General features: G+C 46.0%; 1 protein-coding gene across 2 annotated transcripts in view; it reads left to right on the plus strand.

Annotated features, from left to right (window-relative positions):
- The window catches only part of MLLT1 (MLLT1 super elongation complex subunit), a 67,613-nt gene that overhangs the window by 13,522 nt on the left and 36,990 nt on the right, over positions 1 to 17,101 (plus strand). For both annotated transcript variants that reach the window (XM_070373839.1, XM_070373840.1), the window contains exon 3: positions 2,288 to 2,370. In XM_070373839.1, coding sequence (XP_070229940.1) covers positions 2,288 to 2,370 — 83 coding nt within the window. The remainder of the gene's footprint in view (positions 1 to 2,287; positions 2,371 to 17,101) is intronic.

The following is a 17,101-nucleotide window of genomic DNA, read 5'->3' on the forward strand; positions in this document are numbered from 1 at the left end:
TAATTACTGAAGCAATTTCTGAAGAAAGGTGTGTAGGGAATAAAGTCTTAGTGTATCTAGAGTGGCCTGTTCTGGCCCCACGCTTGAGTGCTAGTTGAGCTGGGTGTAATGTTCCAGTTGGAGAGTGACTACCATTCAGAGTTTGAGCGTGTTGCTTTGTCATCTTTTGAGGAACCTGATGTTGTGGGTTTCTCATTCTGTTGCAGGTGATGTGTTTTTTAATGTTTTTGTCTTTTTTCCAGAAGGACTTAAGATGGTTTTTATGACCTTTCTGGGGACTTCTTTGGTTTGTTTGTTCATCATATTGAATCTTTGTTGGTTCATTTGTTCATCATGTTGGACATTTGGTGCCCTTCATTTTAGTTCTGGAAGGTTCTCTCCTATTTTTTTTCCTATCTGTTTAATTTCTGTTTTCTCTTTCTAGAAAGCTTGTTATGTAAATTCTCTATGTTTAAGTTTTCTCATCTGCAAAATGGGAACAAGTGCATTTGGCTCACAGTGTTGTTGGGAGTTGATGGTATAAGATTATGGGAATACTGCCTGGCACACAATAGGTGCTTTATGAATATTAGCTGCTGTTGACATATGTTTAATTCATGGGGTTGTTTTTGCACCTCTCACCTTTTCTTAAAAAATTTTTTTTATCCCTACATTCTGGGAGATTCTGTTGACTTCATTTTCTGATCATTCTGTTGAATTAAACCACTGTAAATACTGTATTTGTAATGTCTAAGAGCCCTTTCTTACTCTCTAATTTTCATTTTTGAAAGTATCTTATTTTCATTTGTCGAGCTTATCTTCCCTCGGAGGACATTGACTTTGGTTTTTTTCTTTCCTTTTACCAAGTTCCCTGGGAGAAGCTAAGGTGGCCTCGAGGGAGCATGGGACAGCCTGGATCCTGAGCTGCGGGATGCCAGGCGGTGCAGGTTTCAGAGGGAATGAGAAAGTGGTATGGTGTGGGCTGCATGTGACGTGCCCAGCCAGCACCCACAGAGGATGACCAAAGAGCAGGAGACCTGATGGAATAGGGATTGGGGCTGATGTCAGCCCCACAGAGTTCCTTGCCTGTTGTCCCCTCGGCAGGGCTACTCCTGACTTCCGGATGGGCTGACTATCCCACTGAAGGTGACTTGCTCCCTCCTGGGGACCAGAGGCATGCCCTGGGCTTCTGTCACCAGCTGGGCACCCGACACCGCAGACGTGGATAATGAATGAATGCAGCATTTGGTGGCAGTAATGACTCACATTCATGCCCCGAGGTCAGGTGACAGTGTTCTTGGTGCTCAGCTTAGGAGCTGGCCACTGGTGCCACCAGGAGGCTCTGCTGCAGTGGGTGCTATGGCCGGGTCATGACTGCCCCCTCGCCCCTGGCGGGAAGTCAGGCCAGCCGAGAAAGCCTCATACCCCATGTGCTGGCCACATGCAAGGTGCTGGCCTGTCATTATGTTCCAGCCATTTGCGACCCGCTTAAGAGTTACAGTCCAGACACACGTGTGTAAAGGTGTTAACAGGTGCAGGGTTTTCTCCTACCTCTTGGTCGCCACAGGAGAAGGTGGGGTGGAGGACATGAGGGGTTGATCTGCGCTGTTCTGTTTTTCCTAAAAGCAGGAGAACAGTGTTTTCCCATTACTCGCGTAGTGACAGCATACATGTCAAAACATTGACAGTGCGTCCTGGAGAGTGGGACTGTGGGAGATTGTTTTACCTCTGTTCTGTGTTCTTCTTGGGTTCTCTCTCTTTCTCCTCCCTCCCTCCCTCCCTCTTCCCTGGGGATGCTGTGGTCCTAGGGATGCTGTGCTTAGGTGCTGCAGTGGAACCCAGGCAGCAAGCTCCATCTTAGACCAGGTCACCTCCATCTAGTGTCCATGTCCCTGGCCCCGAGCAGGGCCCCAAGTCATGTGCTCACATGGGTGACGGCAGGAGGTGGGCACAGCAGAGACCCTGCCCTGCAGGGAGACCAGGGCTCCCCAGGCCTGGCATCTCGCCCAGGCCTCACTTGCTGCTCTCAGTTGGTTGAACCCATGCGCCCAGTGGCCAGTGCCAGCTACCCTGCCTCAGCTGGTCTCTGGCCCCTTCCCACACACTCTCCCACCCCAGGGTGGTGGGGGTCCCCTTTCTCCTATTCTGCTTCTTCTCTCCCCTGGGACCCCTCTGATGTGGACCAGGCCTGGGATCTCTGCTCCTGGGGAGCCGGCCTCCTGCAGAACCCACTGAGCCCAGAGAGGAGGCAGAATGCGTGTGCTTCCTGCTGCTGGGTGCTGATGGCACATCATCTGTTTCTTTTCAGTGTGCAAGGAGCCCCCCTACAAGGTGGAGGAGTCGGGGTATGCTGGCTTCATCATGCCCATCGAGGTGTACTTCAAGAACAAGGTAGGGTCCTGGGGAGTGGTGGGGAGGACGCACAGCTCACATGAGGTGAGGGGACCAGCAGTGCATGCGTGGCAGGGTAGATGGTGACACATGTAACAGAGACTCCATGTTAGGCGCCCGTGGGTGGAGTGTCGCATCCGTCTCTTCATGGCGGTCAACTGGGGAGCTGGCAAGTTGGGGAGCAGCAAGCCATGGCCCCAGTCAGTCATGCTAGAAGTGGCAGGGTCCCTGGCTCAGCTATCACATGCTGGAGTGGGGCCAGAGGCCTTGGACTGTCACCGTGGGAGGAGAGGGGAAGATCTGGAAGGTACCTGGATGTTCAGCATAGGCTGTTGGTTGGAGGCCCTTGTGCATCTTCTGAACCAGAACCGTTGACGGCCTTGGGGGAGAGAGCTTTTAGAATTGTTGAGTGAGAAAAGCAAGTTGTGAATGGTATTTATAGAAAAAAGGGATCATACGTACGAAAGATGGTAAAGGTAATCCGGGTGGTAGGATCACAGGAGGGTGTTCTCTCTAGTATTCATCTCTATGTGCTTACAGTGGGAAAAAATAGAAATCATCTCAGAGTGTTCAGGCTGTGATAACACAATACCACAGACAGGGCGGCTCAGAAACACCAGAAGTTGTTTGCTTAGCGTTCCGGCGCTTGGAGGTCCTGGCCTAGGCGCCGGCATGGCCAGGGGAGGGCCGTGCTCCAGGTCACAGACTCCTCTTGCCGTGCTCTCCCGTGGGGAAGCACAAGCAGTCTGTGGAAGCACCAGTCCCCTTCCGCGGGCTCCATCCTCGTGACCCAGGCCCCTCCCAGCACCATCACATGGTGGGTGGGAGGCAGCCCAGAAACTGGGGACACAGTTCAGACCAGAGCTTTTTTCCTGAAGCCCAATACCCAGCATTTAACCATTGTCTGCCTGGCAGCAAGCCTCTGTTGCTTCTCGCAGGTGTGGCCAGCCGGCACTTTACCTGACTCTGAATGCCTGCTGGCTGGGTGCTTCTCCATGCATGCAGCTGGACTGGCTGTGGGCAGCTCTGCCACCTTTCAGGGGGGACGACATCCTGGGGGGCCCATGAGTGCCACCGCTCACTTGACAAGTCGCTTCTTCTGAGAATCCCTGGTGTCAGGGGCAGAGCTCGGGGGCACCGAGGAACATTTCAGTGGGTGTGGGATTTGATGGTGGGGCTGCAGGTCACCCTGATTTTCTGGGCGTCAAGGTGACGCCGCTGATGAGAGGAGAGTCCAACCTGTCTGCACAGGCACAGGAGGGGCACTGTGCCCCTGGGGGTGTTGGCGCCCTGTGGCTTAGGGAGCCAGACCCCAGGCGGCCTCCTGCTGCTTGGGGAGTGTGGAGGAGGGCCAGGGCTGGGGTCAGTCCCTGGCAGGTATGTTTCCAGCCTTCCTGCCCCGCGGGGAGGCTGTGCAAATGAAATGCTGATTGGAGCCCTTCTGGGTGGCTGGGGAGATAGAGCAAGTGCATCTGGAGAAAGCGATGTGCATGGACCTCCGTATCTGCAGCGCTGGGCAGTGGGGCTGGTGTGGAGCTATGAGCCCGTTCTTGAGATGAGTGCTGGGTGCTCTCCTGTGCCCTGTGTCCCATTACTAGAATCCTTTGCCCCTGGTGGCAGCTTTGCCCTCAGGGCTGTAGTGGGCAGCCCTGCACTGTGAGACTACCTGGGGAGGGACTGGGGTGCGGGTCACAGGTCCCATTGGGTTCACCTCACGTTCTGCTGGGTGATGCTTATTACTGAGTACTTGGCCAGGCCTCAGAGTGTGGTCACATCCCCAGCCTGCGTGCGGGAGTGCCTAGACGCCCAGGCACATGGGCTGGGCTGCACCTTGATCGTGGGGGCTCACTTGGACCAGCAGAGCTTGTGTTCATGTATGTGTACCCAAAACGGACGTGACCCAGGATGATGGCCGTTCTTGAATTCTGCTGTTTGCTTGCTTCTTCAAGTGTTGTCTAAATGTGGGTCCCTTTGGAGATTGGTAAAGCTCAGACAGGTGTGGAAAAGCAAGGGCAGGTTTACGGCAGAAGCAGCTGCTGCAGATGTGGGATGTGTGTGATCCAGGGCCATCTGGGGAGGACTTGCTAGTCGCTTCTCCCACCGCCCCCCCCCCACCCACGCAGGCAAGAGCTGCCATCAGAGTTTAGCCCTGCTCACCGTTCAGTCATCAGTTAGGCGAGCTAATCGTGGCTGTGCTAAGCAGTGAGGAGCAGCTGTGGACAAGCCACTTCTCTGGACCCGTTTCTCTGTCTGCAAGATAGACTTCAGTCGTGTCTGCTTCTCGGGCTGTTGGGAAGATTAGGAGAGCTGGAAGGGAGGGCATGTGGTCTGGTCCCAGCACGGAGTGAGCGCTTCATCGTTGATGTCACTGCAGGGTCAGCCTGGGCACGCAGAATGAACAGAGCAGGCAGTCTCTAAGGCCTTAGGCCCCGGGAGTCGAGGCCCCAGGGATGAAGGAAGGTGACGGGTGGCCTCTCCGAGCAGTGGGGTGGATGTGCACCCAGAACAGGAAGGGCTGTCTCTCAGACGCAGGACATTTTCTTGTGTAAGCCTGAGGCATTCTGGCTGCATCTGCCCCTGGCCATGGCACCTGCTGTGGACGGTGGAATTCTGGGTTCCGTGGTGTTTGGCACGAGCACTTATCTGAGGCCGCGTTCTGTTTGAATTGTTGGCAGGATGTTCTTATACAGATAAACCACTCCTTTCCCCAAAGCCCGGGTGGAAAAAAGAGGGGTGGGCTGGGTTCTTCTGACTTAAAAGTTCTTCTGGGCATCGCTGAGCTGTTAGTATTCACTTGCTTTTAATGCCAAATGCAGTATCCTTCCCAGCACCTCTCCTCTGGTTCTGGTTCTCCAGACCCCGTCCAGGTGTCCAGGAGCTTAGCTTTCTCTGCCAGTAGCCATCAAATTAGCACAGACCCGCAGATCAGGGCTCAGCCCCACAGTGTACCCTGTGGCCGGCGCCTCCGGTGCTTCTGATGAACCAGCTGTAAATCAGGGTTTCCCACAGCCCCCTCAGGCTCTGGGGTTTGGTGAAACAGCTCACAGAACTCTGATCGACATTTTACTTCCTGTTTTGGGTTTAGTATGTGGGATGCAGGTCAGAAGCAGCCGGCTGGGAGAGCGGCGGGGCCTGGTGTGGGTAGGGGAGGGACTTCCAGGCCCTTCCCCCCGACACCTGCACCTGCACACTGGCCTGCTCTCCCTGAGGGCTGTGAACCCCATGGTTCGGGGTTTTATGGAAGCTTTGTTAACAAGGCATGAGTCAGTCCCTGGCCATTGTGACTAACTCAGTCTCCACCCTCCCCCGCCCTGGAGCTTGGAGGTCGGGACAGGGGATGAGCTTCTCATCAAAACTTGGTCCTTCTGGGGACCAGCCCCATCCTAAGCCACCTAGGGGCCCACCTGGAGCTACCTCGTTAGAGCACAGGACGCTCCTGTCACCCCATCATTCAGGAGATCCCAAGATCAGGTAAAGAATCTGCCTGAAATTTGGGAGACCTGGGTTCGATCCCTGGGTTGGGAAGATCCCCTGGAGAAAGGAAAGGCTACCCACTCTGGTATTCTGGCCTAGAGAATTCCATGGGCTGTATAGTCCATGAGGTCGCAAAGAATCAGACACAACTGAGCAATTTCCAAGATCAGAAACTGGGGTCAAAGGCCAAATGTTTTCCTATGATATGACAGTTGTAAAATAAAATTTTTACTGAGGTGAAATTCACGTCCTGTGCAGTTAAGCATTTTAAAGTGTATAATTCAGCAGTATTTAGTGCATTTGTAATGCTATGCAGCCTCTCTAATGTCAAATGTTTTGTCTCCCCATCCCCACTCTCATCTTCCGGCAGCCTCTGAGCTGCTTTGTGTCTATGGATTTGCCTGTTGTGGACATTTCACACAAAAGGAATCACACAACACGCAGCCTTTTGTGTGTGGCTTCTTTCACTGAGCTTCGTGTTCTCAGGGTTCACCAAGTTGTCCTGTGTGTCCGTGCTTCATTGCTTTTTATGGCTGAATAATATTCCATTGTTTGAGCATTCTTTGGCATTGCCTTTCTTTGGGATTGGAATGAAAACTGACCTTTTCCAGTGCTGTGGCCAGTGCTGAGTTTTCCAAATTTGCTGCCATATTGAGTGCAACACTTTCACAGCATCATCTTTCAGGATTTGAAATAGCTCAACTGGAATTCCATCACCTCCACTAGCTTTGTTCGTAGAGATGCTTTCTAAGGCCCACTTGACTTCACATTCCAGGATGTCTGGCTCTAGGTCAGTGATCACACCATTGTGATTATCGGGGTCGTGAAGATCTTTTTTGTACAGTTCTTCTGTGTATTCTTGCCACCTCTTCTTAATATCTTCTGCTTCTGTTAGGTCCATACCATTTCTGTCCTTTATCGAGCCCATCTTTGCATGAAATGTCCCCTTGGTAGCTCTAATTTTCTTGAAGAGATCTCTAGTGTTTCCCATTCTGTTGTTTTCCTCTATTTCTTTGCATTGATCACTGAGGAAGGCTTTCTTATCTCTTCTTGCTATTCTTTGGAACTCTGCATTCAGATGCTTGTATCTTTCCTTTTCTCCTTTGCTTTTTGCTTCTCTTTTTTTCACAGCTATTTGTAAGGCCTCCCCAGACAGCCATTTTGCTTTTTTGCATTTCTTTTCCATGGGGATGGTCTTGATCCCTGTCTCCTGTACAATGTCACGAACCTCATTCCATAGTTCATCAGGCACTCTATCTATCAGATCTAGGCCCTTAAATCTATTTCTCACTTCCACTGTATAATCATAAGGGATTTGATTTAGGTCATACCTGAATGGTCTAGTGGTTTTCCCTACTTTCTTCAATTTCAGTCTGAATTTGGTAATAAGGAGCTCATGATCTGAGCCACAGTCAGCTCCCGGTCTTGTTTTTGTTGACTGTATAGAGCTTCTCCATCTTTGGCTGCAAAGAATATAATCAATCTGATTTTGGTGTTGACCATCTGGTGATGTCCACGTGTAGAGTCTTCTCTTGTGTTGTTGGAAAAGGGTGTTTGCTATGACCAGTGCATTTTCTTGGCAAAACTCTGTTAGTCTTTGCCCTGCTTCATTCCGTATTCCAAGGCCAAATTTGCCTGTTACTCCAGGTGTTTCTTGACTTCCTACTTTTGCATTCCAGTCCCCTATAATGAAAAGGACATCTTTTTGGGGTGTTAGTTCTAAAAGGTCCTGTAGGTCTTCATAGAACCGTTCAACTTCAGCTTCTTCAGCGTTACTGGTTGGGGCATAGACTTGGATTACCGTGATATTGAATGGTTTGCCTTGGAAATAAACAGAGATCATTCTGTTGTTTTTGAGATTGCATCCAAGTACTGCATTTTGAACTCTTTTGTTGACCATGATGGCTACTCCATTTCTTCTGAGGGATTCCTGCCCGCACAATTGCACTCATCTCACATGCTAGTAAAGTAATGCTCAAAATTCTCCAAGCCAGGCTTCAGCAATACGTGAACCATGAACTTCCTGATGTTCAAGCTGGTTTTAGAAAAGGCAGAGAAACTAGAGATCAAATTGCCAACATCCGCTGGATCATGGAAAAAGCAAGAGAGTTCCAGAAAAACATCTATTTCTGCTTTATTGACTATGCCTAAGCCTTTGACTATGTGGATCACAATAAGCTGTGGAAAATTCTGAAAGAGATGGGAATACCAGACCACCTGACCTGCCTCTTGAGAAATCTGTACGCAGGTCAGGAAGCAACAGTTAGAACTGGACATGGAACAACAGACTGGTTCCAAACAGGACAAGGAGTACGTCAAGGCTGTATATTGTCACCCTGCTTATTTAACTTCTATGCAGAGTACATCATGAGAAACGCTGGGCTGGAAGAAACACAAGCTGGAATCAAGATTGCCGGGAGAAATATCAATAACCTCAGATATGCAGATGACACCACCCTTATGGCAGAAAGTGAAGAGGAACTAAAAAGCCTCTTGATGAAAGTGAAAGTGGAGAGTGAAAAAGTTGGCTTAAAGCTCAACATTCAGAAAACTAAGATCATGGCATCCGGTCCCATCACTTCATGGGAAATAGATGGGGAAACAGTGGAAACAGTGTCAGACTTTATTTTTGGGGGCTCCAAAATCACTGAAGATGGTGACTGCAGCCATGAAATTAAAAGACGCTTACTCCTTGGAAGGAAAGTTATGACTAACCTAGATAGCATATTCAAAAGCAGAGACATTACTTTGCCAACATAGGTCCGTCTAGTCAAGGCTATGGTTTTTCCTGTGGTCATGTATGGATGTGAGAGTTGGACTGTGAAGAAGGCTGAGTGCTGAAGAATTGATGCTTTTGAACTGTGGTGTTGGAGAAGACTCTTGAGAGTCCCTTGGACTGCAAGGAGATCCAACCAGTCCATTCTGAAGGAGATCAGCCCTGGGATTTCTTTGGAAGGAATGTGATGCTAAAGCTGAAACTCCAGTACTTTGGCCACCTCATGCGAAGAGTTGACTCACTGGAAAAGACTCTGATGCTGGGAAGGATTTGGGGCAGGAGGAGAAGGGGATGACAGAGGATGAGATGGCTGGATGGCATCACTGACTCGATGGACGTGAGTCTGGGTGAACTCCGGGAGTTGGTGATGGACAGGGAGGCCTGGCGTGCTGTGATTCATGGGGTCACAAAGGGTCGGACACGACTGAGCGACTGAACTGAACTGAATATTCCATTGTTTAGACTCGACTCCCCCCACCCACATATATACAGTCAATTCTCCTTCCTCAAAATAGTTACATAAAGTTACCAGGAACACTGAGTTAGTGAAAACTGAACCTTTGCTGCAAGGGGCCTAGAGGTTAAGTTCCTGTGAGCCTCTTGTCACAGTTTTGTCAGCAGAGGGACACATAGCCGTGTTTTCTGGGCACTTCTGTTTGAAGGCTCCTTATTCACATTGTTGACTGTTAACAGTGGACTCACAGCAGCATTATTCCTGCTGGCACTAAGCTTGTCTGGCAGACATTTTCTCTGGAAGACGCCTCACAGCTCTCCTGGGATTGGGAGCCCTGGACAGTACTTTAGCACTGTGCCTGGGCCATTTCAGATAGCAGGGGCACAGAAAGGAGGGAAAGACGGCACCAGGACGCCGAGAGAAGGACGCTCATTTGGTGTGAGAAGTGCATAGGACGGCGAAGTGTGGCTTGTTCAACAGTGGCTGGGGACGACACGTTTTGAGTTAATTTTTGTGTGTGGGATGAGTAGGGTCTAGCTTCATTCTTTTCCATATGTTCTTTCAGTTTTCTGAGCACCATTTGTTGAAGAGACTGTTCTCCCCCCACCATGGAGTAACTGTAGCATCGTTGTTGGAAATCAGTTGGTTTGTGCTTTCTCTCTGGACTCAGTTCTGTTCCATTGGTCTTTAATGTTTGTCCTTAGACCAGGGCTTCCCTTGTGGCTCAGCTCGTAAAGAGGCCACCTGCAGTGCAGGAGACCTGGGTCTGATTCTTGGGGTGGGGAGACCCCCTGGGGAAGGGAAAGGCTACCCACTGCAGTATTCTGGCCTGGAGAATTCCTTGGACTGAATAGTCCATGGGGCCTCATAGAGTCGGACATGACTGAGTGACTTTCACTTTCACTTTTGTACCAGTACCATACTGTTTGATTACTACAGTTATGTCAGAAGTTTTGAAATCAGACTATGTGGGTCTTCCAACTTGGTTGGGGTTTTTGTTTGTTTTTTAATATGGTTTTGGTTGTTGTGGGCCTCTTGGCATTATGTATGGATCTGACATTGGACTTTTCCATTTTTGCAGAAGAGACCACTGAAATTTTGACAGGGATCGCATTGAATCTGTAAACACTTTGGAGACATTGCCATCTTAACAATATTAAAGTCTTCCAGTCCATGGATAGGGGATGTCTTTTCATTTACAGGTCTTCTTTAATTTCTTTTCCAAAATGTTTTGTAGTTTTCGTGTACAAGTATTTTACTTCCTCGGTTACATTTTTTCCTAGATATTTTAGTCTGTTGTATGCTATTGTAAAATGGAATTGTTTCCTTAATTTCCTTCTGGAATGTTCATTGCTGGTATATAGAAACATAGCTGATTTGTGTGAATGTTGATCTTGTCCTCTGCAACTTCACTGAATCTGTTTATTATCTTTAGCAATTTTTTGTGGCTTCTTTGGGATATTCTGCGTAAAGGATATCATTTACAAATGGAGGTAGTTTCACTTTTTTCCTGTCAATTTGGATCTGTTCAGTCACTAAGTCTTGCCCAACTCTTTGTGACCCCGTGGACTGCAGCATGCCAGGCTTCCCTGTCCTTCACTGTCTCTGAGTTTGCTCAGATTCATGTCATTGAGTCGGTGATCCTGTCTAACCATCTCATCTTCTGCTGCCCTCTTTTGCCTTCAGTCTTTGCCAGCATCAGGGTCTTTTCTGGTGTGTCTCTCTTCCCATCAGGTGGTCGAAGTATTGGAGCTTTAGCTTTAGTGTCAGTCCTTCCAATGAATATTCAGGGTTGATTTCTTTTAGGATTGACTGGTTTGCTCTCCTTGCTTTCCAAGGGATTCTCAGGAGTCTTCTTCAGCACCTCCATTTGAAAACATCAATTCTTTGGCACTCAGCCTTCTTTATGGTCCAACTTTCACATCCGTAGATGACTACTGGAAAACCCATACCTTTGACTATGGGAACTTTTGTCAGCAAAGTGATGTCTCTGCTTTTTAATGTGCTGTCTAGGTTTGTCATAGCTTTCCTTCCAAGGAGCAAGCATCTTTTAATTTCATGGCTACAGTCACCATCTGCAGTGATTTTGGAGTTCAAGGGAAGAAAATCTGTCACTGTTTTCAGTTTTTCCCCTTATATTTGCCGTGAAGTGATGGGACCGGATGCCAGGATTTTAGTTTTTTGAATGTTGAGTTTTAAGCCAGCTTTTTCATTCTCCCAATCTCATCAGGAGGCTCCTTAGTTCTTTGCTTTCTAGCGTTGCAGAATACCTTTTACTATTTGAACACCTTTTTTCTTTTTCTTGCCTCATTGCTCTGGCCAGGACTTAAGTACAGTGTTGAATAGTAATGTCAAACATGGTCTTTCTTTTTTTGTTCCTGACTTAGAGGGAAAATATTCAGTCTTTTTTTTTTTTTTAAATCAAGTATTATGTTAGCAGTGGAGAAGGCAATGGCACCCCACTCCAGTACTCTTGCCTGGAGAATCCCATGGACGGAGGAGCCTGGTGGGCTGCAGTCCATGGGGTCGCTAGGAGTCGGACACGACTGAGCGACTTCACTTTCACTTTTCACTTTCATGCATTGGAGAAGGAAATGGCAACCCGCTCCAGTGTTCTTGCCTGGAGAATCCCAGGGACGGGGGAGCCTGTTGGGCTCACAGAGTCGGACACGATTGAAGCGACTTAGCAGCAGCAGCATGTTAGCAGTGGATTTTTCATAAATGCCCTTTATCAGATTAAGAAAGTTCCTTTTTATTCCCAGTTTACTGAGTGTTTTAATGAAAGGGCATAACGTTTTTTCAAGCACTTTTTCCTACCTCTTTTGAGATAATCATGTGAATTTTCCCCCTTTATTTTCGTACTGTGGTGTATTACATTGAGTATCATTCCTGGGATACATTTCCACTTAATTATATGTATACTTTTTTTAATGTGCTGTTGGATTTGGTGTGCCGTTATTTTGACAATTTTATAGTCACAAGGAATATTGATCTGTAGTTTTCTTACGGTATTTTTGTCTGGCTTTGGTGTGAGGGTAATACTGGCTTCACAGAATGTGTTAGGAAGTATTCCTTCCTCTTCTATTTTTGGAAGAGTTTGAGTAGAATTGGTCTTAATTCTTTGAATGTTTGGTAGTGTTTAATGGTGAAACCATCTGGTTCTGGACTTTTCCCTTATGACTTATGGCATTGAGCATATTTTCATATGTTTATTTGCCTTTAACTTCTTTGAGGAGGTGTCTGTTCAAAGTGTCTGACCATTTTCTAAAATTTGGGATGTCTCCTTCGTTATTATTGAGTTTGTAAGAGTTCTCTATATTTCTGGATATCACTCCTTTGTCAGACTTTGATTTTACAGATATTTTCTTGGTCTATGGCATGTCTTCTCAATCACTTAATCTCTTAGTGTCCTGCAAAAAACAGAAGTTGTTGATTTGGATGCAGTTTGGTTTGATTTTGTCATTTGTGTTTGTAATAGAATGTTTATCTGTAACATGCTGCTGCTGCTTAGTCGCTCAGTCGTGTCTGACTCTTTGCGACCCCATGGACTGTAGCCCGCCAGGCTCCTCTGTCCATGGAGATTCTCCAGGGAAGAATACTGGAGTGGGTTGCCTTGCCCTCCTCCAGGGGATCTTCCCAACCCAGGGATTGAACCCAGGTCTCCTGCATTGCAGGTGGATTCTTTACCATCTGAGCCACCAGGGAAGCCCAAGAATACTGGAGTGAGTAGCGTATCACTTCTCCAGGAGATCTTCCCAACCCACGAATCAAACCAGTGTCTACCACATTGCAGGCGGATTCTTTACCAAGCTGAGCTACCAGGGAAGTCCATCTGTAACATAATATTTATCATTGAAGCCATTTTAAATGTAATTCAGTGTCATTAAGAATGTGCATGATGTGAAGTACCCCAGACACAAAAGGACAAATACTATGTTATTCCACCTGTGTAAAGTTTCTAGAATAGGCGAATTCACAGAGACAGAAAGCAGAATAGTGGTTCCTAGGGACCTGGGGAATTATTATTATTGTTTAATTTTGTGTTGGAGTGTAGCCGATTAACATTTGTTGTGATAGTTTCAGGTGAGTAGCAAAGTGCCTCAGGCATACATGTACATTCTCCCCCAACTCCCCTGCCATCCAGGCTGCCATATAACATTGAGCAGAATTCCATGTGCTATACAGGAGATCCTTGTTGGTTATCCATTTTAAATATAGCAGTGTGTACATGTCCATCCCAAACTCCCTAACTATCCCTCCCTTCCCCCACAACCATAAGTTCATTCTCTAAGTCTGTGAGTCTCTGTTTTGTAAGTTCATTTTTATTGTCTCTTTTTAGATTCCATGTATAAGAGATGTCATATGATATTTCTTTCTCTATCTGACTTACTTCATTTAGCGTGCCACTCTCTAGGTTCATTCATGTTGCTGCAAATGATATTATTTCATTCTTTTTTATGGCTGAGTAATATTCCATTATAGATAGGTACCACATTTTCTTTATCCAGGGAATTATTTTTTAATGGGTAGACAGTTTTTGTTTGAGATGATGAGAACTCTCTGGAAATGGATAGTGATGATGGTTGCACAACATCATGAATATACTACATGCCACCGAATTGTACACCTGAAAATGTTTAAAATGTTAAGTTTTATGTATATTTTATCACAATAAAAAATTCATCCAAAAAAGTAAAAAAAAAAAAAAAAAAGCACAATGGTTTGCAGCCACTATGGCTGTTTCCAGAGCTTTCTAATCATCCGAAATAAAACTGCCAATTAAATAATAACTTCTACCCCAGTCCCTGGTTACCCATATTCTACTTTCTGCCCCTATGAATGTGCCTACCATAGGTCCCTCATGTAAGTGGAATTGTAACAATCTGTGCCTTTGTATTTGGCTTACTTCATGGTTCATCCGCACTATGGTGTGTGCCAGTGTTCCATTCCTTTTTAGTGCTGAACAATATTCCATTGTATGGGCGGAGCACATCTTGCATATCCACTCATCTATCTTGGACATTTGGGTTGCTTCCATGTTTTAGCTGCTGAGAATAACGCTGTTGTGAACACAAGTATACAAATATCTCTGTGACACCCTGCTTGCAATTCTTTTTCAAAGTTCTAATTTAACTTTTTAATTGAAGTATAGTTGATTTACCGTGTTGTGGGCTTTCGGTTCTTTTGGGTGCACACCCAGAAGTGGAATTGCCGGATTATGTAGTAAATCTCTTTTAATTTTTTGGGGAACCACCATGCTGTTTCCATAGCAGCTGCACCGTTTTACATTTTATCAACAGTGCACAAGGGGTCCAGTTTCTCCACATCCTTGTCAACACTTGTTGCTTTCTCTCTTTTTCTGATAGTATCCCTAGTAATAAGTGTGAGGTGGTATCTCACTGTGGGTTCTTGTTATAGACCATGCCATGCACCTTGTAGGATCTTAGTTCCCTGACCAGGGATCAAATCTGGACCCTCTGCAGTGAAAGCACTGAGCCCTAGCTGCTGGACTGCCAGGGAGTTCCCTCATTGTGGTTCTGACTTACTTTCTCTGATGATTAGTGATGTTGAGCATCTTTCCATCTGCTTATTGGGCATCTGTATATCTTCTTTGGAAAAATATCTATTTGAGCTGTTTGCCTATTTTTGAATTGGAGTGTTTTTGTTTTTGTTTTTTTCCTGGCTGCCCCACATGGCGTGTGGGATCTTAGTTCCCTGACGAGGGACTGAACTTGTGCCTCCTGCATTGGGAGTGTGAAGTCTTAACCACTGGACCATCAGGGAAGTCCTTGTTTGTTTTGTTGTTGTTGTTGACTTTTAGGCGTTCTCCGTATGTCTAGGGTATATATGATTTGTAAGTATTTTTTTCCATTCTGTGGATTACCTTTTCACTCTGTTGGTCATGCACTTTGCATAAAAAGGTTTTAATTTTTACGAAGTCCACTTTGTCTATTTTTCCTTTTTTTGCCTGTACCTTTGGTGTCATATCCAAGATATCATTTGTTGTTGTTCAGTTGCTCAGTTGTGTCCTACTTTTTGTGACCCCATGGACTGCAGCGCTCGAGGCTTCCCTGTCCTTCACCATCTCCTGGAGCTTGCTCAAACTCATGTCCATTGAGTCGATGGTGCCATACAACCATCTTATCCTCTATCCTCCCCTTCTCCTGCCTTCAGTCTTTCCCAGCATCAGAGTCTTTTCTGATGAGTCAGTTCTTTGCATCAGTGGCCAAAGTATTGGAGCTTCAGCTTCAGCATCAGTCCTTCCAATGAATATTCAGGATTGATTTCCTTTAGGATTGACTGGTTTGATCTCCTTGCAGTCCAAGGGACTCTCAAGAGTCTTCTCTAACACCACAGTTCAAAAGCATCAATTCTTTAGTGCTCAGCTCTTTATGGTCCAGCTTTCACATCCATACTTGACTACTGGAAAAACCATAGTGATTTCTTTAGAACCATGTGGAAGGAAATCATATCAAATCCAATATTGTGAAACTTTTGCCCTGTGTTTTCATCTAAGAATTTTATAGCTTTGCCTGTTACATTTAGATATTTGGTCCATTTTGAGTTAATTTTTGGATATGGTTTTAGGTAAAGGTTGAACTTCTTCTTTTTTTTTTTTTAATGGGCGTATAATTACTTTACAATGTTGTGTTCATTTCTGCCATACACCAGCGGGAATCAGCTATAAAGATACCCATACCCCGCCTCCCTCTCGAGCCTCCATCCTACCCCACTGCACTTCATTCTTTTGAATGTGGATATCCAGTTTTCCCAGCACCAGTCATTAAGAAGACTTGTCCTTTTCCTATTGAATAGTCTTGATGCCCTTGTTGAAAATCATTTTACCACATATATGAGAGTTTATTTCTGGGCTTTCTGGTCTATTCCATTGGTCTGTATATCTGTCTTTATGCCCAGCTCTACACTGTTTCAATTACCATAGCTTTGTAATATTTTTCTAAAATTTTTTTAATTGAAGTGTAGCTAAAAGACAATGTTGTATAAGTTACAAGTGTACAGCCTAATGATTCGCAGTTTGTAAAGGTTACACTGCATTTGCAGCTATTGTAAAATGTTGCCTGTATTCCCTGTCTTGTGTCATCTCTCTTCCTAGCAGTGGTGTGCGCCTCTTTAACTCCCATCCCTATCCTGCCCCTCCTCTCTTTACTCTCCTCACTGGTAACCACTAGTTTGTTCTCTATATCTCTGAGTCTGTTTGCTTTTTGCTGTATTTACTGGTTTATTTTTCAGATTCCACATACGAGTGATACCATACATTGTTTGTCTTTCTCTGTCTGACTTATTTCACTTAGCATAATGTCTCCCAAGTCCATCTGTATTGTTGCAAATGGCAAAGTTTTGTTCATTTTTATGGTTGAGTAGTAGGCCCTGGTATATGTATGTTTGTATGTGTATGTAAGTGTGTATATCTGAGTATGCCTCTGTATATGCCACATCTTCTTTATCCCTCCATTTGTTGATGGTTGCTTCCACACCTTGGCAATTGAAAATAATGCTGCTGTGAACATTGGGGTACATGTATTTCTTTGAATTGTTTTTTTTTTTTTTTTTAATATATATCCAGGAGTAGAATTGTTGGATCATATAGTAGTTCTGTTTTTAGTTTTTTGAGAAACTGCCATACTATTTTCCACAGTGGTTGTACCAATTTACAGTCCCACCAACAGTGTACAAGGGATCCCTTTTATCCACATAGTCACCAGCATTCATTATTTGTGTTCTTTTTGATGACATCCATTCTGACAGGTGTGAGGTGCTGTCTCATTGCAGGGCTGTTTTTTTTTTTTTGGCTGGCCTGGGTCTTTGTTGCGGCACGCAGGCTTTCTCTAGTTTTGGTACACAGGCTTCTCTAGTTGCAGTGTGAGGGTTTCTCTAGTTGTGGCATGTGAGCTTAGGTGCTCCATGGCATGTGAGATCTTAGTTTGCCAACCAGAGATCTAACCTGTGTCCCCTGCGTTGGAAGGTGGAATCTTAACCACTGGACCACCAGGAAAGTCCCTCATTGT

Source organism: Bos mutus, chromosome 7, assembly GCF_027580195.1.
Source record: "Bos mutus isolate GX-2022 chromosome 7, NWIPB_WYAK_1.1, whole genome shotgun sequence".
NCBI lineage: Eukaryota > Metazoa > Chordata > Mammalia > Artiodactyla > Bovidae > Bos > Bos mutus.